Here is a 26409-nt window from a genome sequence, read left to right as displayed (position 1 = left end):
AACCTTCCAATATCAAGTCAATATAAAGAGTAATTAATAAAATAAAAATAAAAAGGATTAAGAGAAATTAACCTTTCAATATCAAGTCAATGAAAACTGTTAGGAATACCACACTTTGGAGATCACATAATGTGGCGGTTGACATTGCATGGATTCTTTCTTTAATGATTTAAAGAAGTATTCCAACTATTAACCGCTCTATCATCATGTGGTCTTAAAATATGACTCAAGTAGATGGTCTCTTAGCATCACCCCAAGTCAATATAGGATAGGTTAGGAATTCGGAAAACAAATATATGAAATTTTAGAAATTTAGTAAAATGTTAAACAACACAGATGTTTACAAACTTTAATATTGTTATGGGTTAAGAATTTAGAAGACAAAATATATGAAATTTCAAATAGAGGAGAAGGAAAAGCTCAAACTTTATTATTCTTTGGTTGGTAATGTTAAAGAATATTTTTTGATACAACGAAACTAGACTTTAGATTTAACTAGAAATTAAGCCCGTGCGTTGCCACGGGAACCAGTTGTTTCAGGCGTAATCGGATGAATAAAACACATTTAAGTTGAATAAATTTAACACAATTATAAACAAACAAAGGGATACATAAGGGAATGAGATCGATAAGATAGGCATTTTTGCTTTTATATACATTTAAGTGAGTTGGCATATAAACACATTGTATAATGTGTGGGAAGAAACTGAACGTCTTTGATTAAAAAGAGATGGTTTCCAAAAAAATTATGTTTCTTTCCTTTAGAAACAGAAGAAACATTTAGTTGACACATATAATATGTGTCATGCAGTGTAGACAACCATTTCAACAGGTAATTAAAAATAGAAAGTGTTGTGGACTTGTTCAAGTAGCTAATTTTGTAACCACAATTGTTCAAAGGAAAAAATAAGCAGGTTTGTTTCCATATGAAACTGAAGAAACAGAAGCAACCTGCAGTTTACACATATTTTGCCCTTGCAGTTAAGACGGAAAAATATATGCCCTACAGTCTACATACCTCACTTGTGCAACATATGCCTTACACAGGAAAAACATCAAAAATCGAATACAAATTTGTAAATTATGGACGAATTTTGTTTTACATTTTTATAATCAAATCAACCTGCAGATAAAAGTTATATTCAAGTTTATACCAAATTCATATAACATTTCCAAGTAAATTCATACAGAATTCGTTTAACGATAAACAAAAATTTTAGCAAGTTGGCTAAAATACTGCAATTGCTCAAAGTCGAAAAAGAGGGGAAAAAAGGTAATCAGCTTAGCATAATATACAAATTTTCAAGCTTTGAATTGCCTTGTTTGCAAATCAGTATTCCGTTATGCATATAACTATTGAACTATTATTTGAATCCAAAGCGGAAAAGTCAGGAAGATATTCACAAAATCAAATCAAACGCACCAAATATCACATCAAAGAATAAATTATATAAATTGACAGATTGAAAGAAACTCAGTAGAGATTAGAAAGAGAAAGAGAGACCGAAGGAACTGGGAAAGTGAAGAGAGACGTAGTTGTAGAGGTTAACGAAGGATGCCATTGCCAAGAAATCAAACTTGAATAATTAACATTTATTGTTACAGATGATTAACTCTAAGGTCTCTCAATATCTGTGATCAAATGCATGTAAATGGTTAAATGAGTAATTTAGCTTGTTGATTTTTCGTCAGCCACCGGTGCAAATTTCATACGAATTCTCTCATATGCTTTGTAAATCTACCAGGATTGGTAAAAAGTTAAATAATAAAATCAGGGATTAAACTTAGTTACTATAATATGTTCATGTATTATAAATTATTAATACATGCAGTGAAGAATGGTTCCATTGTAGACTGAGATGCAAAGAGGGCAAAAGATTGCATAATTGGAAGGAAGAGCTTCAAGATGAGAATTGAATTGATCAGCAAAAGATTGCATATACTGAGATGGAAATTGTAAGGAATGTGGATGCACAAATCACATGAGAATTGACTTAACTGATAAGTGCACAGTAACCAAAACCCTAAACAATTATAATACGCAAACAGAAAAATCTGAAAAACCAAGGAGATGGGAAAAGGAGGATGAATCATTATTTAACTGAAGAATACAATTCACAGAACAATAATTAGTACATAAAACGAAAGCAGCAGTGTAAAAGTCATGTGGCTACCTGAATTCTGAGGGCTAAGGACGATAGCTTAATAGCACCAAGTTCCATTCTCAGTCAGAGTTTGGAAACTGAATTCACGACTCTTCTGGGTTCCTATTAACAAACATAACATGGCGGACCAAATTAAAAACAACTTTAAACCGAAAATTAAAATCTAAGTTGTTCTAGTTCTTTTTGTAAGAATTCTCATAACCCTGAACAAAAAGAAAATTTTACCGTGAGCTTGGAGCTTATCGGGGTCACATTCTCCTTGCTCTGCAATCACACATCACAAAATTCGAAGTTGAAAACTTTTTAAAAGTATATATATAGCAACTTGTCCTACCAACCTGACTTTAAAATACAACTTCACTAAAACTTTTAGCTGGTTGTGGTTTCTTACATTACAAAAATGATATATAATGTAAAATAATGAACTTGATTCTCCATGGAGGGGTATGTGTATCTTTTAGAACATCTATAGCAGACAAAATGGAAAGGTACAAAGCATTTAACAATTATCTACACCTAAACAATGGTCTAAAAATAAAACCTAATACAAAATTGTAGCGGTTAGTGGTTGAGATTGAAACAGAGAGGTAAAATCTGCAGGATCACAAAAAGAGAATTTAAATGTAGAATTTATCTGTAAATCAAAAACTCCAAAAAGAAAAACAATAAATAAAAAAATGAGGTCCATCAAGAAAAGAAACCTTACCAAGCTCAAAGCCCTAACGTCTAATCTAAATTAGAGAACACAAACCCAGAAGACAAAGTACTACACATTTCTTAGTAAATTACTTTGTGGTGGAGGCTATATGTATAAGTGATAATTTCAGTAACTTGTTGCTGAACCTTCGTTTATCAAAACATAATAAAGTACATAGAAAAAGCATCGTTAAATCTTCCCAACTATAAAGTACCTGAACATTTTTTTCACTCACACCAGGGACACCACAAAGTAAAGGAACTAATAGCCCAACTAATTGGTTAATGTCTTGTAAACCTTCCACTTGTTTATATGAGGATATGGCTGCACCAAAAAGAAATATAGTTAAAACAAATTCAACCAATATGACATGGAAACCATGGGAATTAATCATATGAACTGACTCAATTGACCGAAAAACACAACACAAAACGCATCAAACCATCAAGAAAACATAACCAAATTGATGTCCAAAGTCTAGAGTAAACAACACACATAGAGACTTGAAGTGGCAGATATTTGATGTTGTATGAACAATTATAAAAATCTTTTGCTGAAATAGCAAAATCAACACTACCAACATGAATTTTGACACGAAAAATATCTCACATGCCCTGTCTTAATCACAATTAAGGGAACATTAAGCATCTTAATTAGTTTACAAAATTAATATCAAAAGTCACATTTCAGCAGCAATTAATAGCAGAAATCAGAGTTTAGTGGCAGGGGACCAAAAGAATCTCAGTAAAAATGAAACAATTCCAAACAAATAGAAAGAACTCGAGAAAATTCACCAAAAAAAAAAAAAAAGCTGGAGAAACAATTTCAAACAAATCTTTAAAACGCAACCGCACCCGTTGCTCACTGTCTCTCTCCCCAATTCCCACTTCTCCGTACATCTATCTCTTTCTATCAGCTTGCAATCATGTAAACTTGTACCATGGAAAATGTGAATCAAAGTAAAACATTTGGAAAGCATTAACTCTTCAATAATTCAAGGAACTTGGCTAAAATACCGTGATACAATCATTAATATGCCGATGCACCAAGAATGTTGAATAGTTATAATTCTCTAATGTGATGTCTAGAGGAGGGACTTTAAAGTACAGAGGGATTTTAGATTCGGTTGTTAAAAATGTACAACAAAAACATTAGACTAAATATATGAAGCTGCTATTAGAAGAGAATGGAAGTTCTTCTAAAGTCAGATTCTAGTTTTTAATCCTGTAATGATTTCGATCACTGGGCAAAACTGATTTTCTAATACATGATGGACTTGTTATTTCTCTCCTGAGTCATGTTTTCTAATTTTTTTCTTCTAAAGTTTTGGCTGATCATCCAAATTGCAACGACATTCAACCTTTGGGACTTATGTAAATTTGGGGCAAAAAAAAAAAAAAAAAAAAACAGTCAATATACCATGGCTTGTCATTTTTCAACCTATCTAATTAAAAGTAGCACATCTCTAATTCAACATATCCAATTCATATCAGCACACATCCAAATTCCAGTTCAATAAACCACATATCCAAATCAATTCAAACTAAATACCTAATATTCAATCACATATCCAATTCAAACAACATGGCTAATATTCAAGAACATGTCCAATCTTTAAGCACATTTACAAAACAGATTTAGAACACTATAAAATCCTCTTAGTAGCAGAACATAAACATCAAAATCCAACAGAAAGACAAAGCAGCATACCAATTCTCTATCTTGTATGCTGTTTTCAGGTGGATCTTCCTAACTCGTCCAAAAAAAACCATGCACATAGTTCACCTGCAAGCATCATCCCACAGCCAAAAATTAGAGAGAACCAAGGAATACATAAGGAACCATGAAATGGGAAAAAAAATCAACCAACAGAGGAATGAGAAGCAAACACCATAAGATTTTAAAGAAGCACAGAAATGAGCACAGCAAAACCCAAAAATTCGAATGATGGTTCTAACAAAGCAAACGGAAAACAAAACAATAAACAACGCTAAAATTTTCTACACACACAAAAAGTAGTGCTAGGGCTCAGTGAGAGAGAAGGTAGTGCTAAAGGCACTATTTGTCAGGCAATCATATAATAGCCACAAAAACAACGCTAATATTTTCTACACATACAAAAAGAAATTGACACAATTTAACCAAATGTAATTTCAGCAGAAGGACAAAAAAAACCTAAATAGAACAGAAACAAAATCTCAAAATCCAAGTAAAACGAAGAACAAAAATCAAATGACAAAAATTAATATAAAAAAAAAAAACCCAACATGCATGAAAGACAAATAATCGGTGAAAGCAAGGAAATCCATTTGCAAAGAAGGTTTTTGTTTGCGAACCTCAACAACTGGATCTTGTTAAGAGCAAGGCGAGGAGCAAAACCAAGCAAGAGAAAATTGAGCCAATACATATACAAAAGGGGCAAGTAAAAGAGTCCATGAATTTCCAGTGTACCAAGTTAGTAAAAATGTACTCCAACATGACCAGGTCAAAAGGAGTTTCCTTCACTCTCAATATGGTTTATCAAAAGTAGTGTCTCATTTTCTTCAGGCCAAACATGTAGGACAACACCAATCACAACTACAATTACTAACAATTGTGCAAAAGAATTATAAAAACACTCATGTACCATATAAGAACAAACCTCACAATTGGTCTTAAGAACTGTTTTTCCAAAGAGACCCATTACAATGCGATCTGAAAGAAAACAAAACATGAATAATATCAACGAAACTACATTTTCTCTGCCAAGTAAAATCTACGACAGGTGATGAACAAAATACAAAGTTGTCAGCTTTAATTTAATTATTATCAAATATTGAGGGAAATTAACAACTACCCAGAAATGTTTGCTCAAAATTAATTGATGATATGAATAATTTAATTACACAACATTTACAAAACCCAAAGTTCTTTAGCTTAATTTGATCTTACCATTTAATTGGAAGAAGTAAAAAATTACATATAAATGTTTGCACACAATTAATTGATGAAACAACCAATTAGGCAATCAAAAATTTCAGATGAAGAAATCATACCAATGGGTTTTCATTAATTTCGATATCAAAGTTTAACTTTGTGAGTCGCTCCAAATCATTCTCCTGCAAAAAACAGAAACAAACCCCCAAAATAAGGAGCTCTGTTGGTTCCCAAATATTAACAACTGTTTCACGTGTACCTTTCATCAAACAGGTGGTGATTGCTGCTACTAAGCAGGATTGAAGATTGAGTATCTCATTATTATAGGAATTAGAAGTCATCTTCCAGACGAAATCAAATACTCAAGGATAGGCAATCAAACTAATGGTGTAGTGAAGAGAATAAAACACAACCTACTACTCCCTCTCTCTCTCTCTCTCTGTGTGCAAAGGCGGCATGGCTCTCATTCACCAAACCCTCATCGAATGACAGCCACCTAGACCCATCCCAATCCGTCCCAAACCCATAGGACAAAATTAACCTTCCTAACTTAGCATCCAGACCGCTTCGGATCTAAAAACTTTTGGCACAGAGAGTGCACATGCATAATTAAAATTCACAGATCTAGTGCATGCAGCCGTACATCAGTAAAGAGAGCCAGAGATTATTACACTTTACCTTGGGTCCGAGATCCTTAAGTCGTGTGCTCTCCATTTTCCAAAAGGACCTGAGTGTTGAAGAGCGTCCTCCAAACAAATCACAGATACATTAGCTGGCACAGAGAATAGACACATTTTTTTGTTTCAGACAGCAGATCCAAGAACCACACTTATTTCACCGATTTTTAGTTATGGACAGAAAAGCGAAGCAAGGGATTGGATGTTTACCTTTGGAATTTTTGTGCTCTCTAATGAGAGAGAAGGGAACCCAGAATGAAAAACAAACCAAAGGGCAAACAAATAAATTGACGCCCAGAAAATCCCCCAATCGATTTAAAAAAAAAAAAAAACCAAAAACCATGCTGCCTAAATTCATGTTATAGCAACCCTAAATTCAAAAAATTTCTCTAGGTTTCCATATTTTCTCATCCAACAAACCACAAATTCATATAAAATCAGAAAAGTAAAATTACCAACAGTGGGGCTCGTATGAGGGCGTTCCTCCGCCTGCAACGGCGTCGAGATTGCTTTCTGCAGCAAGGATTACACAGGAAGTCAGTAAAATTCATAGACATCTGCAAGAAAACAAAACCACCGAAAGTCAGAGATTTCCAAAACCGAAAAGAAATGAGAGAGAGAAAGATTGGAGTATCGTAAGTGTATAAACATATTGGAAAAACAATTGCAGGGCAATTACTCCAATATGAATCAAAATTCCACTGTTTATTACACAGTGCTTTGGAAATGTGTAAGTAGAGAAAGAATTGGAGTTCTTACAGAGTGTTGGCGAACTGAATATTAGCTTCGAGCGCCTTGAGAGATTCATTGAAGGACTTCATTCAACGTTTATCAAATGCCAGTAAATTCTGTAATGTACATAGAAAAATCCAGAAATATTAGAGATGAACAAAAATAAGTGAATCAGACGACTGTAATTTTGAAATATCATCTATTTGCTAATACGACCTTTTTCCATCAAAATAACACAAACCCCAAAGAAAAAATGGAAATTGGGAACGACCCATAATCTGAAAATTTACAAATATTAACAGAAACGGATGAAATATGAGAGAAAGAATTGGAGTTCTTACAAAGTGTTGATGAAATTTTAGAGAAAGAATTCGATTTTCCTGATCGTTTTTACTCTTTTCTCATCCCTCCCATCAAAAATCCTAAACACTCATCACTCCACCCACCTCAAATCCTCTCTCTGAAAATAGCATAAATATATAACCCTTTCTCTCTCTGTAATCTGAAGAAAAATCTGATCAAAATTTATAAAATTGGTTTTTGGTTTGGGAAGGTGTAGACAGTTAGAAGGGAATTTGGAGAGAGAAGAATGGTAACGTTTTCAGTAGTTGGGAAGCAAAGCCATATATGTAGCTCGGTTCGTTTAGAACCAACGATCATCCACACAAAACTTTGACTTACACAAAAACCGATTCAATAAACCAAAACAGATACCCAAAATTATAACCAAACATTCAAAACCCACAATAAGAAAACCATACAACAACAATACTTTCACAGAAAAATCTCTAAAAAAACCCCACAAACCCCCAAAAAAAAAATCAATCTGATTACCTCGCCCCTCTCCCTCCCATCAGTCCCCTCCAAATCCATGGCAATTGTGCACGGCTCACTGCCAACACACTTGGCAATCCAAATACTCTTTGTAGTTTGGCTCCTAAAACAAATCCACAAAATCAGATAGTCCTCTCCCCCAAAAAAGCACTTATTCCAAAAGCAAAAAAAAAACCAAAATTGACTACACAATCAATTCCAAACTCAGAAGCTAACCTTCCACTGTAAGCATCCATCTCCCTAAACTTAGTCCGAAACAAATGATTTAACAAAGTGCGTTTCCCTGCAAAATCAAAAGCCATAAGCACCAAAACCAAAGTCACCAAAAATCTCAAAATTCAACCAAATCGAACAAAGTTTCAAACTTTTACCGCTGCTCTGCGGACCCATGACTGCAACAACCGCATAGGAGAGTCCGCACTCAGTAAGCTTCACCTCCTTCACGAACCTGTCGAGCCCATCTGCGTTAAATTCTCCATCGCTATTGATAAGTAAATTTAAGAAAACATCAAAACCCCTGGAAAAAAAAAACAAATTCTTTCAGAAAAACCAAAGAAATTCACTCAAGTAATCAATCAATTAAGTACCTAATTCTCCTGGATGTCTTGAATAAATATAACACTCCAATATAAATTAACTACCCAATAGTAATTTTTCCTGTTTCTTTCTTCTTATTCTCGGGAAAGAAACATACCCAGAAACAAATAATTGAAGAAAACACATACAGAAATTATTGGGGAGGAGTAACATACAATCTGTTGGGTTCTTCTTCGCTTTGCAGATAAGAGGTGGTGGCTTCTCATCGAGTTCATGTATGCCCGGAGTGAGACGGTGAGCGGGCGTGAGAGAACAGGGCAATGAGAGAGAGTCGGGAGAGAAAAAGAGGGTTAGAAATGGGGATGGAAACGGACGGAAATGTAGTCGAACAATCCACGATGACTGACGCGTGGGCGCTCTTTCACTGTGCAAAATCGAGGATCCCCACTCCTCCCTCTCCCTCTTTCTCTCTCGCTGTCTCCCTCTCCCTCTGTCTCTCTATCTCGATCCCAGAGCGGCATGACCTCCCATCCCCGAAACCCTCGCCGAACGAAGAATAAAGAGGCGGTGGCAATTTTGTAAATAATTCAGGTACAATGAACAGTCAAGAACAGTGCCAATTCAATGCTTGTTTTAGACTAAAGTAATGTAGAATAATATTTTGAGAAAAGTAAATTAGAATTTAGATTTTAATTTTAAGAGTTTGATTTGTCTAAAAAATAAGATGTTAAATTTTATATTGAATCCCACATCGATCATAGGGAAAGGAGAAAACAATTTAATTAGGATTACCCACTCTAACTAACACTGAGGCATTTTGTGATAAAACCTCACACCTAACGGATTTGGCATGTGGTAACTACCAAGTTGGGTACAGTATCGATGTTGGTGGAGTGGGGCCTACAGAATGGGTGAGTCCCGACTTGGCTCTACGTAGGCCAGTAGTGCCATGTGATTGGGTGTGTCCCTATTGTCCCCGCGTGATGAGTGAGTCCCAACTTGGCTTCACGTGGTTGCCGATGAGTGGACCCACGTGTGACCCACTAATTGGGGTATCACGTGCGAGGGTGTGTTAAATCCCACATCAGCCAGATGGAAAGGAGAAATACAATTTAAATAGGGTTACGCTACTCTAACTAACACCGAGCCCTTTTATGATAAAAACTCCAAACTTGACAAATTGGACAGGTTGTAATTATTAAGTTGGGGACAATATCGATGCTGGTGGAGTAGGGTCTGGGCCATCGACTTGAAAAATTCAACAATTTAGTTTAGGGAGTGCTTTTGGGTATGAAAAGAAAAAGAGTCCTCTTGTTTTATCATTGGTGAATATAATAATTTTATGCAAAGTATAAACTAAAGAAGTACAATACTATGTTATATATATATAAATATAACTACATTAATTAGAGAGGCTGAAAGAGTGAGGATAGGCCTATAGGCCTATGGTGACCTTATAGTGCCTCATTTTCCTGGAGATTCAGTAATCATACATCGTTCCAAAAATTATTTCAAAATTTAAAATTAAATATAAATAGTATCTAATGAAAACTGACCGCATGATGTACGATGAACGGTCACGATCACTAGAGCCCTAGGATCCCCAGGAAAAGGATCCGACGAGGATCCTTTTCCAGTGCCTCCACCCTTGATCCCAATTTAATTATATATAAGATTATGTCTAACAACTCATAAAGATAATTGTTAGTGGCACTCGAAAAATCTCATAGTGCACTCCAAACGTTTTATAATTAGAAGAAAAAATATATATTTATAAGAAGTGCAGAATGAGATTTTTGAAGTGCTAATAACAGTTCTCTTCAAGAATAAATCAGTTTTCAGTATGTTGTCCAAATTTGATCACTATGTCATCAATATTTGATTGGTATCTTGTTGATATTGATTAATTTAATAAATGAGATTTGATTTATAATTGTTTTAATCAAGAGAATTGTTATTGACACTCTAAAAAATCTCGTTTTTCACTCCAAACTTTCTCTAATTATAAAGAAAAATAAACTTGTGAGGAGTGAAATGAGATTTTTGGAGTGCTAATAACAGTTCCCTTCGTAAACCATATTTTTTTCTTACTCTTTTTCTCATTGCTTCTCATACATATTTTTTTCAAGTTTGGTGTTGTTTAAATTCAAACACGTATCTTTTTCAATAAACAAATAGGGCTAAACACCTAATAAAGAGAAACTGAAGCAAAACATCACGAGGTTTAGAGACCCCAACAACGTTCGACACCAAGAGACGTTACCAAGAGGTAGAAACTTGATCGAAATAAACTGGACCAAGAGAATACAACAAGCTTAAATTAGCCAGTTCTTCAGCCACAAATTCATCTCCCGATAAACATGACAGAGTTTAGGATTCCAATCTCTGTCAAACAACTCACAGCAAGCCAACACCAATTCACCAAGATGATGGTTCTAACTCACACCTTGCAAGAATCATATTGACATCGAGAGCAAAATCAAATTCCAATTTTAAACCGTATTTGTTTAATAATGAAAATATTTTGGTTCATTGGAAATGTTCTTAGACTACTTGACATTGTGAAAAATATTGTATGTTCTTCGTTTTTAAATATTTAAATATTTAACTAGCCCACCTAGTGTAAAATTATTGACTCCGCTCTTTTTCATTCCCACATGGCGTTCTTTGTTTAATAATACAAAAAATTTTGAAATTTTTTATGAACAAATGGAAAACGAAGAGCTTCCCATTACCTTGGCCTTTATACGATGGCCGACACGTGCACTGGAGAAGCAATTGCAATTTCATGAGTAAATCGAGATCCTCAATCTGAATGGCACTGGGGAGGCGGTGGAGATTTTGTATATAAACTGAAACCAAAACAAAATCTCTGTGGCTTGTTTACGGTGCCACAATCACCCTCTTTTTTTTTTTTTTTTTTTTTTTTTTTTTAATCGGAAATACGCGCTAAAGCTAGGGCGTCACCCGTAAGTGGCGCCCTGTGTGGCCTGAGCACAGTGATAAGTGAGCAAGGGTCGCTGTATCTCCATCGGCACCCGGATACAGTGTTAAATGAGCAAGGGGCTATAGAAATTTCTTTTCGAACGACTCCACTCAAAGTTGTTTGGGAGCATATGCTCCTATCAACTTTACACGGGACACACAAAAGAAGTACTTTGATCCTATTAGACGGGGAAGGGTGAAGAAGCTAGGACAGAAGGGTAGAGTTCAGGAGAGCAAAATGCGTTTAGGAACGTGGAATATAGGAACCTTGACGGGAAAATCTATGGAAGTAGTAGAAGTTATGGTGAGGAGAAGGATAAATATTATGTGCCTACAAGAAACTAAGTGGGTTGGTCGTAAGGCAAAGGATCTAGAAAACTCAGGGTTTAAACTATGGTATTCGCGCACAAATAGAACGAGAAACGGTGTTGGCATCATCGTGGACAAGACCTTGACACAAGATGTTGTAGATGTCAAGAGGGTAGGAGATAGAATCATGGCAATCAAGATTGTAATAGGACAAGAACTTATCAATGTGATTAGTGCGTACGCACCTCAAGTAGGGTTGGATACGAGTTCAAAGGAGAAATTTTGGGAAGACCTTGGAGACTTGGTGCAAGGAATTGCTCAGACGGAGAAGTTATTTATAGGAGGAGATTTAAATGGACACGTGGGCAGGGAGACAGGCAACTATGGAGGTTTTCATGGTGGCCATGGTTTTGGGGAGAGAAACGAGGATGGGGAAGCTATCTTGGATTTTGCAATGGCATATGATCTCTTCTTAGCCAACACCTTCTTTAAGAAGAGAGAAGAACATGTGATCACCTACAAGAGTGGGTCGTCAAAAACACAAATAGATTTTCTTCTAATGAGGAAAGGGGATCGTATAACTTGTAAGGATTGCAAAGTTATACCAGGAGAGAGCGTGACTAATCAACATCGCTTGTTGGTGATGGATGTACATATCAAAAGAGTGAGAAAAAAGAACAAGACTTGGAAGTGCCCAAGGACTAGATGGTGGAATCTAAAAGAAGAAAAACAAGCCATTTTCAAAGAGAAAGTAATCACCCAGTGTGTGTGGGATAGAGAGGGGGAAGCTAACCAAATGTGGGATTCCATGGCTAGTTGTATCTGAAAAGTAGCAAAAGAGGTATTAGGAGAGTCCAAGGGCTTTGCCCCACACCAAAAGGAATCTTGGTGGTGGAATGAGGAGGTACAAGCAAAGGTGAAGGCTAAGAAGGAATGTTGTAAAGCCTTATACAAGGATAGGACCGATGAAAATGGTGAAAGGTATAGAAAAGCGAAGCAAGAGGCGAAGAAAGCTGTGAAAGAAGCTAAGTTAGCGGCTTATGACGATATGTATAAGCGACTAGATACCAAAGAAGGAGAGTTGGATATCTATAAACTAGCTAGAGCAAGGGAAAAGAAGACAAAGGACCTAAACCAAGTGAGGTGCATCAAGGATGAGGATGGAAAGGTTCTTGCTACAGAGAACGCGGTTAAAGACAAATGGAAAGGTTATTTTCATAATCTTTTCAATGAAGGACATGAAAGGAGTGCTTCTTTAGGGGAGTTGAGTAACTCAGAAGAGTGTAGAAACTACTCTTTTTATCGTAGAATCCGGAAGGAAGAAGTGGGTGTAGCTTTGAAGAAGATGAAGCATAGAAAAGCAGTAGGCCCAGACGATATACCAATCGAAGTGTGGAAAGTTTTGGGAGAGACAGGTATAACATGGCTCACTGACCTTTTCAATAGGATTTTGAAAACGAAGAAGATGCCGAATGAGTGGCGAATGAGCACTTTGGTGCCTATCTACAAGAATAAGGGCGATGTACAAAATTGCATGAACTATAGGGGAATTAAGCTAATGAGTCATATAATGAAGCTCTGGGAGAGAGTCATTGAGCATAGATTGAGGCAAGAGACACGGGTTTCGGACAACCAATTCGGGTTCATGCCAGGGCGCTCAACCATGGAGGCAATCTATCTCTTACGAAGATTGATGGAAAGATATAGAGATGGGAAAAAGGATTTACACATGGTCTTTATAGATTTGGAAAAAGCGTATGATAGGGTCCCAAGAGACATTCTTTGGAGGATTTTAGAGAAGAAAGGAGTACGAGTAGCATATATCCAAGCTATACAGGATATGTATGAAGGAGCAAAGACTGCCGTAAGAACTCATGAAGGACAAACCGAAAGCTTTCCCATAACTGTAGGATTACATCAAGGCTCATCCTTAAGTCCTTACCTTTTTGCGTTGGTAATGGATGAGTTAACATGACATATTCAAGGTGATATTCCTTGGTGTATGCTTTTCGCAGACGATATAGTGTTGATAGATGAAACTCAGGAAGGGGTAAATGCAAAGCTTAACCTCTGGAGAGAAGTGTTGGAATCTAAAGGTCTTCGCCTAAGCCGATCAAAGACAGAATATATGAAGTGCAAGTTCAGTGCAAATGGAGGCCAAAACGAGTTAGGGGTGAGGATCGGAGATCAAGAAATACCAAAGAGCGACTGTTTTCGTTACCTAGGATCTATCTTGCAAAAGAATGGAGAATTAGATGGAGATCTCAACCATAGAATACAAGCTAGATGGATGAAGTGGAAGAGTGCATCCGGCGTGTTGTGTGACCGCCGTATGCCACTGAAGCTCAAGGGAAAATTTTATAGGACGGCAATAAGGCCGGCGATGCTGTATGGCACAGAATGTTGGGCGGTGAAGCATCAACACGTACACAAAATGGGTGTAGCGGAGATGAGGATGCTTCGTTGGATGTGTGGGCACACGAGAAAGGATAAGATTATGAATGAGGATATCCGGGGTAAAGTAGGAGTAGCCGAAATTGAAGGAAAGATGAGAGAAAATCGGTTACGGTGGTTTGGACATGTGCAAAGAAGGCCTACTGACGCTCCGATTAGAAGATGCGACTATGGGACAGAGGTTCAGGGCTGAAGGGGCAGAGGAAGACCTAGGAAAACTTTGGAAGAGACCCTAAGAAAAGACTTAGAGTACTTGGATCTAACGGAGGACATGACACAGGACAGAACACAATGGCGTTCTAAGATTCATATAGCCGATCCCACTCAGTGACTTGGATTTTCCAAGTCTCCAACCGAGAAGTTTTCCTCACTCGGGAAATTAAGGGAACACTACCTCAACCTATATGCTCCACTCACAAAGCTTCAACATACAAGCTTCAAAAAAAAGAAAATTCAAAGAACTTAGCGAAGAAGGCTTTGGTGTATTTAACACAATAGGTTGAAATGAAGGAAAGCTTATTTATTGATATCCCCGATAAGTTACAAATATGTACATATACTTGAGTCAAAATAAACAAACAAGAGGGAGCCTTCATAAAGGTTGCTTAGGAGAAGTCTCAGCAGTCGGTAGAGCCCCAGAAAGAGAAGGCACCGGAGGGGGATCATTCGGAGCCTCAGTACTGGACAAAACCCTAGAAGGAGGAGGCATCAGAGATTGATCATTTGGAGCTTCATTACGCGGTACAGCCCCAGAAGACGAAGGCAATAAATGCCTTTGGAACAAACCCATAAATCTCTGATGATCAAGTAAAACCTGACCATCAGATTCCTTCATCTGGTCAAGCTTCCTCTTCATGTTTGTAGCATAGTCATGTGCGAGCCGGTGCAACTGTTTATTCTCATGCTTGAGCCCTCTAATCTCCTGTTTGAGACTCATCACTTCAGCCGCCAATGATTCAACTTGGCGGGTTCGAGCAAATAGGCGTTGGGCCATATTAGACACAGAACCTGCACACTGAACACTGAGAGCCAGAGAATCCTTAACAGACAACTCATCAGACCGTTTGGAAAGTAGTCTGTTATCTTTGGGAGTGAGAAGGTTCCTGGCTACTACCGCAGCGGTCATATCATTCTTCATCACGGAATCCCCAACGGTAAGAGGACCAGTAGGGGAGACGAAGGATGGGCGCCATATGTTGTCTGGAGAAGGTGGGGCTGCCTCTTCAATAAGGTTCAAGTCAAAACGACGGTCGGAGGGGCCAGACATTTTCAAAGGTGTTGAAGAGAGAAGAGGTCGGACAAATCAAGATCTTAGAAGTGCAAGAATGGAGCTTCTACTGGTGGATATTCAAGTGTGCTTTGGAACTAAATGTCAGCCCCTATAAAAATCTGCACTCGACGAAGCTTTAGAAATCGAAGAGGCGCCTGCTCAGAAATCGAAGAGGCGTTTGCTTTCTCAAAAGCTGGGCTGCTCAGAGACCACGAGGGTCGATCTCAGAAATCGAAGAGGTGTTTGCTTTCTCAAAAGTTGGGCTGCTCAAAGACCACAAAGGCCGATCTCAGAAATCGAAGAGGTTTGCTTTCTCAAAAGCTGGGCTGCTCAGAGACCACGAGGGCCGATTTCAGAAATCGAAGAGGCACCTACTTTTCCAGCCTTGTCAGCACCTGTCACACGCACACTCAGCTTTACGGAAATTATGGGCATTCTGTCGAAGATTTCTGGCGAAGTAGAAAGCACATGAATCGTACTGTTCAATCACCCACTTCCCACACACAACAGTAGCTCATGGGTACCACAGATAACTTTGCCAAAGTTCTCTGATAAAGTTGAGACACGTGAAGCTTGCAGCTCCCACTACATCGCTCTGACCAAGAAGGGTAAAAGAATTGCAAAGAAACAACACTAACAAAGTTTAGACACATAAATTTTGAAGGTCTAGCTACCATATTATTACCCACAAGGGTAAAGAAACAGTACCACTGCTGGATAATTGGAAAGTCCCGGTGTGTCAACCTCTGTGCTTCGTGGCAAGGTAGACTAGCAAACATGCCCAACCTTTACTCACATTCGAGAAAACACTCCTAACAAGATTGCTTGCTCCAAAATCGAAGAGGCACCGTTATCCGAATCTCGAGAGCCAGACTCCCAACATGATTACTTTCTCAAAAATCGAAGAGAGGGTAAAGGAACAGTACCACTGCTGGATAATTGGAAAGTCCCTGTGTGTCAACCTTTGTGCTTCGTGGCAAGGTAGACTAGCAAACATGCCCAACCTTTACTCACATTCGAGAAAACACTCACAACAAGATTGCTTGCTCCAAAATCGAAGAGGCACCGCCCTCCGAATCTCGAGAGCCAGACTCCCAACATGATTACTTTCTCAAAATCGAAGAGAGGGTAAAGGAACAGTACCACTGCTGGATAATTGGAAAGTCCCTGTGTGTCAACCTCTGTGCTTCGTGGCAAGGTAGACTAGCAAACATGCCCAACCTTTACTCACATTCGAGAAAACACTCCCAACAAGATTGCTTGCTCCAAAATCGAAGAGGCACGGCCCTCCGAATCTCGAGAGCCAGACTCCCAACATGATTACTTTCTCAAAAATCGAAGAGACACCGCTCTTCGAATCTTGAGAGCCAGACCCCTAGCAGGATTGCTTTCTCAAAAATCGAAGAGGCATTGTTCTCCGAATCTCGAGAGTCAGACCCCCAACATGTCTGTAATCTTCACACGCAACATCAGCTTTCCAGATACCACAAACCACTTTTTCAAAGTACTCTGACAGAGTTAAAACACGTGAAGCTGGCAGCTCCCACTACCGTGCTATAACCAATGAGGGTAAAGGAATAGCATTATTACTTGATGTTAGGGAGACTCCTATATATGTCGACTTCCATCCCTAACGGACAGGCAGACCTGCAAAAATGCTCAACCCTTTCTCTTATCTGAGAGGGCACTCCCAACAAAGCCTTTCGAAATATTCAGCTTTCTTTCCCCCCGATAATACCTCTGTAAACAAGCTATACTAGAGCAAGAATATCTCATATCATCAGGGTTAAAAGCAAGAGTATCCCATATCATGCTTTTTCCCTGTCTTTTCCTTTGACCTTGTTCTTACCTGCAAGACAAGGAGAAAGAGAGCAATCAGTCAGCACTTGGAATCAAGCTTCCAGCCAGGAACTGACTGCCTGGAACACCTTACCTGATTACTTACCTGGCATTGCTCTCGAGTACTTATCTTCAACATCTTATGCTTCCAGGGAAGATACCGCATCTGCCTGAGGAACAGATAGGGCAAGTGAGAAGGATACAAGGAAGCATGTGGAGACAAGCGTAACAGCACACGTGCCGATACATCCACTACTTTATCAAAAGCAAAAGTATCCCATATCAGCAGGGTCGAACGTACTCTAGATTTGATGGACTTGTTTTGACCCTCAAATTCTTCAGTCGGCCTTATACTCTGGAGGAAACCAGAAAACCCTCCAGCCCAGTTCAAGAATAAGCCTGTGGAAAGTTACTTCTTCAAAAGCAAAAGTATCCCATATCATCTCTCCTCATTTTTCTTCTTTTTATCCTTCATGCTGCCTGCAAGATAGGGAGAATGTGAACAATCAGCCGGAGCTCTGATTGCTTACCTTGTCTGTCACCTCGTTCAGCAGATCCCTCAGCTCGGCGACTTGGGGGACTCCTACTACATGGTTTGTATCTCGCTTGACCAAGCATGAAACTATAAGTAAGCTTCAAGTGAAATTGATACATTACCTTGTGCATCTCCACCAGTTACAGATACCACCCCTGGATGGAGGAAGAGTACTTCCAGAGAAGATGCCACATCTACCTATGAGACAGATAAGGCAAGTCAAGATGATACCACACTCCGGTACTTAGAAGTTTCGTGGCTACGAGATCATTCTCCCACAATATTTCCTAATGTCATTTGTACTAAATCATTCACTTGTACTCACTAAAGGAGAGCTTGAACCTATGTACTTGTGTAAACCCTTCACAATTAATGAGAACTCCTCTATTCCGTGGACGTAGTCAATCTGGGTGAACCACGTACATCTTGTGTTTGCTTTCCTATCTCTATCCATTTATATACTTATCCACACTAATGACCGGAGCAATCTAGCGAATATCACAAAAAGTGACCGTTTTCGCTACCTAGGATCTATCTTGCAAGAGAACGGAGAATTAGATGGAGATCTCAACCATAGAATACAAGCTGGATGGATGAAGTGTAAGAGTGCATCCGGCGTGTTGTGTGACCGTCGTAGGCCACTAAAGCTCAAGGGAAAATTTTATAGGACGGCAATAAGGCCAGCGATGTTGTATGGCACAAAATGTTGGGCGATGAAGCATCAACGTACACAAAATGGGTGTAGCGGAGATGAGGATGCTTCGTGGGATGTATGGGCACACGAGAAAGGATAAGATTGGGAATTAGGATATCCGAGGTAAAGTAGGAGTAGCCAAAATTGAAGGAAATATGAGAGAAAATCGGTTCCGGTGGTTTGGACATGTGCAAAGAAGGCCTACTGACGCTCCGGTTCGAAAATGTGACTACGGGACAGAGGTTCGGGGCCGAAGGAGTAGAGGAAGACCTAGGAAAACTTTGGAAGAGACCCTAAGAAAAGACTTGAGTACTTGGATCTAACGGAGGACATGACACAAATGAGCGCAATGGCGTTCTAGGATTCATATAGCCGACCCCACTTAGTGGGAAAAGGCTTTGTTGTTGTTGTTGTTGTTGTTGTAATCGGAAATACAGGGCTAAAAATAAGAGTCTAAACATACCAACTCAATAAAAATTTAGACCGAAACAATTTCCTTTCTTTATACTAAAGTAATATTAGTCAAGAGCTGACTGTGCACTTAGGCAAGTGGCTCTATTAATTTATTTGCTTTGTACTAGTTAGCAAAGGAATTGGATTCCATCTGGATCCATTTTGTGAGGATCCTAGGATCCCCACATTTTAGCAATTTATCATGTATTGTACGGTCAGAAATCATTTGATTTTTTTATTTAAAAATTAAACATAAATAGTATTTGACAAAAAATGACCGCACGATATATGATGAACAGTTAGAATATGAAAATCCCTATGATCCTCACAAAGTGGATCCGAAGAGGATCCTTTTTCCGTTAGCAAATTCGAGCCATTAGAAATTGAGTTATTTATTTGGAAAAAAAAAAGAAGAATAAGGAATTGACTGATTTATTTTTTATTGACATGCATACCTTACAGGGTCATTTTTTAAGGGAATTTTAACGAAAAACTCCCGATATTATTCACTTTAACGAAAAACTACATTTTTACACTAAAAAGTCAATTCTGGTACTATTCACTTTACTCTTTATTTTGTCCTTATCGTTAAAACTCAAAGTTTTTAAACCATTTTCATTAGTTTTTTTATTTATTTTTTAATTGACATAGCATCACTTGCAGTTGCAGGTCAATGGTAGAATCCATCTCCCTTGGACATCTTGAATCATTCAACTAATAAGTCACTCTCTGGGGAAAAAAAATAAAAAACTAATAAGTCACTCTCCCTTGGACATCTTGAATCATTCAACTAATAAGTCACTCTCCCTTGGACATCTTGAATCATTCAACTAATAAGTATTGATGATGTAGTTAGGAGTTTGTATTAATGGGTCACAAATAAGAAGCTTCCAGAAATTAAATATATTTTCATTTATAATTTATGACTACATGTTTTCATATTCTAGAACGTCGTATCACAATATCATTATCAATAGAATTAAATACATTTTTCATTGTATATAACCAAGTAATTATTAAACCATTCATTTTCATTTATTTTTCATTGTATACAACCAAGTTATCATTTAACTATTAATTTTCTATCCGATGCGAATTCTTTACAATACTGATCACTAAAAAAGCTCTCCCTATTTTGAAAAAGGTTGTAGTTTTGGTATGTTTCAATTAAAAAATATTAATAAATGGTTTGTTTGTTTGCCTTAGCTATTATAGGAGTTGTATAAAAATTTAAAGGGTGTCGTAGGCATAATTTACTGAACAATTATGGAGGCCAAAAAGAGAGAGGGTGCGGCATATAGAGAGAGAGAGAAGAGAGAGATATGTAATTGTGGGTGTGTTCTTGTAGACATCGAAATTTCGGTAAATAAATGTTAACCGATAAATCAAAGTGTCAACGCTCATGTATTGCATAAATTTTACACGTAGCATGTGACTCAACGAAAATTGAAATGAGTTGGAAAAGTCATCAAATAAGACACGTGTCAACACCTGGCAGAAACGACTTATTTCATCTGGGATATTATATTCAAAATTAGGTCTTGGAAAATTCTATAAATACAAGCCCATTTCATTCATTTGGGAGAACCAATTCATATTACACCTTGAAGCTCTGAAGCTCTGAAACTCCGAAGCTCTCAAGCATCCAGGTTCCCGAAGAATCAAGAAAGCCTTCTTCGTTCTTCGTTCATCCACCTTCAAGATCAAGCCCCGACGGCTCTTGAAGAATTCGTTCTTCGTTCTTCGTTCATCGTTCTTCCAAGATCAAGCCCCGACGGCCCTTGGATCAACCATCCACCAATTCAAGATCAAGCCCCGACGGCCCTTGAAGAAAGCACCATCGTTCATCATCAGTTCATCCAAGATCAAGCCCCAACGGCCCTTTGGATCAACAAACGTCGACAAATCCACACATCCAACCGTTCTTCAAGATCAAGCCCAAAAGCCCTTGAAGATCCGTTCATCACTGTTCTTCAAGATCAAGCCCAAAAGCCCTTGGAGATCCGTTCATCACTGTTCTTCAAGATCAAGCCCAAAAGCCCTTGGAGATTCGTTCGTCACTGTTCTTCAAAGATCAAGCCCAAAAGCCCCTTTGAAGATCCGCTCAAATCCACCTTCAAGATCAAGTCCACGGCCCTTGAAGAACGTTCATCCTTAGATCAAGCCCAACGGCCCTTTGGATCAATCACAAATCCACAAATACACACCTTACGGAGATCGAATCAGAGGATCAAAATAGAGAGAGATTGTAACCCAAAATCATCAAATACATAATATTTGTTTGTGCACGTTGTTCTTGTCTCTTTCGTTTCAGGAATTTTCCGTGTTCACAAATTGGCACGCCCAGTGGGACCATCTCTACCTCTCATCTCTTTCTCCGTTCAAGGAATCCAAGCACACCTCAAAGTCAATGGCATCAAGCAAGGGACAAGCCGTTCTTGCAACCACTGAGGGAAGGATCCTAAGCACTTCTGCCGCAAATGGACAATCCATTGGCGCCACAACCACTCCTCAACATGCCACTTCAAAATTGGTGCCGCTAAAAGAGCAAGGGGAACATCCAAGGTGTGAGTCTATCATTAACCTGACCTCGCTGGGGGCACCGAAGCATGATGCTGAGGCACACAAGATGACATCCCAAAGCAGCCAACAACGTTCTTCATCAGCATCCTGGATGTCTAAAGGAAAGTCACGTCTATTGGTCGCACAAGTCATGACTATCGGCGTTACCTCCATTGAAGAACAACTGGCTCAAATGAATGAAGCAATCGCAAGGCTAACCCGAACTGTGGAAGAAAAAGACTTGCAAATTGCAGCACTAGTCAACCGACTGGAGGCGCAGGACGGCGATAAACCCGACCCAGAGGATGATCCACTAAAGGGAGGAGCTGGCGGAGACGAAGAACCCCCGGTGAAGAAAATCGATGGGAAGCCGGAGCCAGACCAAGCAGCGGCACTCATGGGATCTCTTTCTATCCAACAGCTGCAGGAGATGATCACCAACACCATCAAGGCACAGTACGAAGGGAGCTCAAATACCTCCGGGTTGTACTCAAAGCCGTATTCAAAGAAGATCGACGCCTTAAGGATGCCGAGGGGTTATCAACCACCAAAATTCATGCAATTCGATGGAAAGGGAAACCCGAAACAACATGTTGCCCACTTCGTTGAAACCTGCAACAACGCAGGAACCGAAGGGGATTACCTCGCCAAGCAGTTTGTGCGCTCGCTGAAAGGAAACGCCTTTGAGTGGTACACGGACCTAGAGCCTGAGTCCATCAACAGCTGGGAACAGTTGGAAAGGGAATTCCTCAACCGCTTCTACAGTACCCGCCGCACTGTGAGCATGCTAGAGCTAACGAGCACAAAGCAGTGGAAGGACGAGCCAGTCATTGACTACATTAACAGGTGGCGCACTCTAAGCCTCGACTGTAAAGACAGGCTCTCGGAAACCTCTTCAATTGAGATGTGCATCCAAGGCATGCAATGGGGTTTGCAATACATCCTTCAAGGCATCAAACCACGGACCTTCGAAGAGCTAGCCACCCGCGCCCATGACATGGAGTTGAGCATCGCCCATCATGGGAAGAAAGAACCGATCACTGACTACAAGAACGACAAAGTTCTTGGGACAAAGGTGGAAAAGGCTGCATGGAAACCCACCAAGGAAGCGATGACGGTCAACACAGCTCCCGTCAAAATCTCCACACGAGGCAAGGCGATTCAAACCGAAGTTTTAAGTGATCAAGAGATACGTAGACGCACTTTGAAGGAGCTTGAGAAGAAGATCTATCCATTCCCCGACTCTGATGTAGTTGCCATGCTGGATGACCTGTTGGACAAGAAGGTGATCAGTTTGCCTGAGTGCAGACGGCCGGAAGAGATGAATCGTACTGACAGTCCAAGATACTGTAAATTCCACCGCTTCATCAGTCATCCGACAGAAAAATGTTTCGTGCTGAAAGATCTCATCATGAAACTGGCTCAGAAAGGAATCATCGAGCTAGATCTTGACGAAGTGGCGAAGTCAAACTATACCACCTTCACTTCTGGCTCTTCCGACTCAAAGTTTTCACCTCAACCGCTGGGGGCATCATCCAAGACAAGCAAAATTGAAGGATGGACTCAAGTCACTCCTAAGAAATTGCACAAGAAGCATACGTCTCCTCCACAAGTCCGCCAATCGGAAAGGGGGCAAAGCAGCTATTGTCAACCTTCAAAGCAACGTGAACGTGTTGAAGATGATGAAATTTCGACACATAGATCGTCCGTTGCCATCACGATGCGCGACTTCTTGCCCGAAGATTTTTTCAATCACGCGGTCAAAGCTTCTTGCTATGAAAATTGTGAGGAACGCCTCTCCAAAATTGCTTGACAAAATTCACAAAATTCTCCTCGCCCGCACGAGTCTAAACTGCATGGCACAAAGCTCCTTGTCTGCACGAGTTGAAACTGCAAACGACACCAACACTCCTTGTCTGCACGAGTTGAAACTGCAAACGGCACCAAAAGAAAATACCAAAAAAAAAAAAATGTATTTGAACTACGTTACGACTTGATCTCTTCTTTGGAGGGGTACGTAGGCAGCTCGAATATTCAAAAAAAATTTTGAGTTCAGTCACACCAAAATAAGGAATAAAGATTTAATTAAAAGTTTTGATGCTATTACAATTTCTTTATACCAAAAAAAAAAAAAAAAAGAAAAAAAAAAAAAAAAGAGAGAGAGATACATGTTTTATGTATTTACACAAAAAAAAAAGAAAAAAAAAAGAAAAAAAAAAATATATATATATATATGTGTGTGTGTGTGTGTGTGTGTGTGTGTATATATATATATCAAAGTGGGGTATCTCTCTATTTTAAATGTCGTCCCCAAGCCGAAATGGATGAAATCAGTCCTAAATCCAGTCGGTGCAGCAATCAGGACAAATCCTTTTATTGGGCCTGGATTTGTGAGGCCTGCTACTCCTATCCTTTGTAACGACATCTCTCAAGGGAAAGAGAAGACGCCTATTCGCGCAGTCAATAAAGTAGACAGTGATGAGAGTCCTCCATCTTTCGATTACATACCATTTATCCAGATTTCTTGAAAACCGACCCCAAGAGGTACCACAAGATGAAGGACAGGTTGGTCGGAGTCTCGGAGGAGACCACCACCGGCGTCAAGAGATTGTATCAGATGCAGGCCAGCGACGCTCTCTTGTTCCCCGCCATCAATGTCAACAACTCTGTTACCAAGAGCAAGTTTGACAACTTGTACGGATGCCGTCACTCTCTCCCCGATGGTTTGATGAGAGCCACTGATGTTATGATTGCCGGAAAGGTTTCAGTTGTCTGTGGATACGGAGATGTCGGAAAGGGTTGTGCTGCTGCCCTCAAGCAAGCTGGATCTCGCGTGGTTGTGACTGAGATTGATCCAATCTGTGCCCTCCAGGCTCTTATGGAAAGCCTTCAGGTTCTTCCCCTTGAAGATGTTGTCTCTGAGGCCGATATCTTTGTTACCACCGCCGGTAACAAGGACATCATCATGGTTGATCCACTGCTAGATTTCATTCTCGAGGTCATGCCATGGCGTTTTCAGAACATCCATCTTCGGCCGCCTCAAGAACCGCAGCTCGTTTCAGGCCCCGAAGGCCCTAAAGCCAGGCCCACCATGATGCTATTTATCACCGACACCACCAGTCCACCTCCGCCATTCTCGCCAGCAACGACCTCAACGCCTTCTGATTTCTCAGCTGATGTACGATTGACTTTCGAGAAGGCCATGCGGTACAATCCCCAAAGCCACGAGGTGTATAATTATGCCAATCAGCTTCGTTCGAGGTTTGAGGAGTTGTTTCAGCATCTGATTGACAAACACGGAGATGAATTCCGGTCCGAAAAAGGGTTCTGATGAGGAATTGCAGGCGAGTTCCTGGAACCATGTTGAGCCCGAGAGGGTTTCAAGGAGGGAGGCGCCTGTTCGGATCGAGAAGAAACCTGAGCCGGTTCGGCCTCCACCAGTCCAATCATCTCACCGCAGCCTGATCTCGTCTTCTCTCGTCTGCCCTTATCTTCCCCTGCGACGCAACTGCAGCTCAGCAGCTACACATCTGAGCGCACAAGGCCTCCACGCCAACTTGTATCCTCCGTCCTCACTCCACTCAAACCCGACCTGCTGCACATGGTGCGCACACCCGGAGCAAGTTGGGCTGCGCTCTCGGCATCGACTCCTTCTACCGCAGCGCCTGGCCTCCCTCGAGCTCGTCACTCTACAGCCCTCTCCGTCTTCGTCCTTCCTGCAAGTTCTTCATCCCATCACCAGAATTTATATAAATATATATATAATAAAAAAATAAAAAAAACAACATAGTGGAGCAAAGTGGTGCTGGCACCATGTGATTAAAGGCAAAAAATATAAATGTTTGATCTTTGGTGCGTCTGGCACCATGATCAAAGGAAAAAAAAAAGTTTTATCTTTTGGTGCTCTGGCACCATGTGCAAATAAAAATAAATAAATAAATAAATAAATAAATAAAAAAAGGAAAAGAAAGGAAAATATAAATGGATGGTGCATCTGGCACCACGTGCATAAAAAATAAAAAATAAAAAATAAAAAAAAGCATTAAGAGAAATAAAAGTTCATTTTATTTATTTTTTCTGGAAATTTTACATACCTTAAGAAGAAAAAAAAATCAAATCAAATCAAATTTACAAGAGGGGATCTTCAAGGACGATCATGTGCCGCCTCACCACTCGGCAGAGCTCCAGAAATGAGAGGCGCTGGAGGTTGACTGTTTGAAGCCTCACCACTCGGCGGAACTCCAGGAAGTAGAGGAGCCAAAGGTTGATCATTCGAAGCTTCACTACGCGGTACAGCCCCAGAAGACGAAGGCAAATGTTGTTGGAACAAACCCACAAACCTCCGATGATCAAGTAAAATCTGACCATCAGATTCCTGCATCTGGTCAATTTTCCTCTTCATGTTTGTGGCATAGTTGTGTGCGAGCTTGTGCAACTGTTTATTCTCATGCTTGAGCCCCCTAATCTCCTGTTTGAGACTCATTACTTCAGCCGCCAACGATTCAACTTGACGGGTTCGAGCAAATAGGCGTTGGGCCATATTAGACACAGAACCTGCACACTGCACACTGAGAGCCAGAGAATCCTTAACAGCCAACTCATCAGACAGTTTGGAAAGTAGTCTGTTATCTCTGGGAGTGACAAGGTTCCGGGCCACCACCGCAGCGGTCATATCATTTTTCATCACCGAATCCCCAACGGTAAGAGGACCAGTAGGGGATATGAAGGATGGGCGCCATATGTTGTCTGG

General features: G+C 39.6%; 1 protein-coding gene and 1 long non-coding RNA gene across 13 annotated transcripts; one reads left to right on the top strand and one right to left on the bottom strand.

Annotated features, from left to right (window-relative positions):
* Positions 1-836: 836 nt before the first annotated feature.
* On the bottom strand, positions 837-9142 carry LOC126628297 (uncharacterized). Of its 12 annotated transcripts, none has more exons than XR_007625346.1 (13): positions 8774-9142; positions 8393-8538; positions 8238-8304; positions 8022-8124; positions 7215-7303; positions 6911-7012; positions 5898-6550; positions 5504-5556; positions 4573-4647; positions 3077-3186; positions 2391-2429; positions 2175-2267; positions 837-1123 (listed from the first exon to the last, which is right to left on the bottom strand). It is a non-coding gene; the product is annotated as an uncharacterized LOC126628297 (long non-coding RNA). The 12 variants fall into 12 exon arrangements; XR_007625344.1 differs by lacking the exon at positions 837-1123 and having other exon boundaries at positions 2073-2267; positions 5898-5960; positions 6450-6550; XR_007625343.1 differs by lacking the exon at positions 837-1123 and having other exon boundaries at positions 2073-2267; positions 5898-5960; positions 6457-6550.
* A 14837-nt stretch (positions 9143-23979) lies between these two features.
* Positions 23980-24990, top strand: LOC126630047 (adenosylhomocysteinase-like). Its single transcript, XM_050300217.1, has 2 exons — positions 23980-24004; positions 24143-24990. Exons 1-2 carry the CDS (start codon positions 23980-23982, stop codon positions 24988-24990), a joined length of 873 nt encoding a protein of 290 aa, XP_050156174.1.
* Positions 24991-26409: the final 1419 nt, after the last annotated feature.

This window comes from Malus sylvestris, chromosome 7, assembly GCF_916048215.2.
Source record: "Malus sylvestris chromosome 7, drMalSylv7.2, whole genome shotgun sequence".
Lineage (NCBI taxonomy): Eukaryota > Viridiplantae > Streptophyta > Magnoliopsida > Rosales > Rosaceae > Malus > Malus sylvestris.
This window is presented reverse-complemented; position numbering and strand designations above follow the sequence as displayed.

Bases quoted from the DNA above. Each gene is read 5' to 3' on its own strand.
- LOC126630047 (XM_050300217.1), top strand. From the start codon at position 23,980: ATGGATGAAATCAGTCCTAAATCCA. The intron at 24,005-24,142 runs GTCGGTGCAGCA...GACAGTGATGAG, and splicing joins TGAAATCAGTCCTAAATCCA to AGTCCTCCATCTTTCGATTA.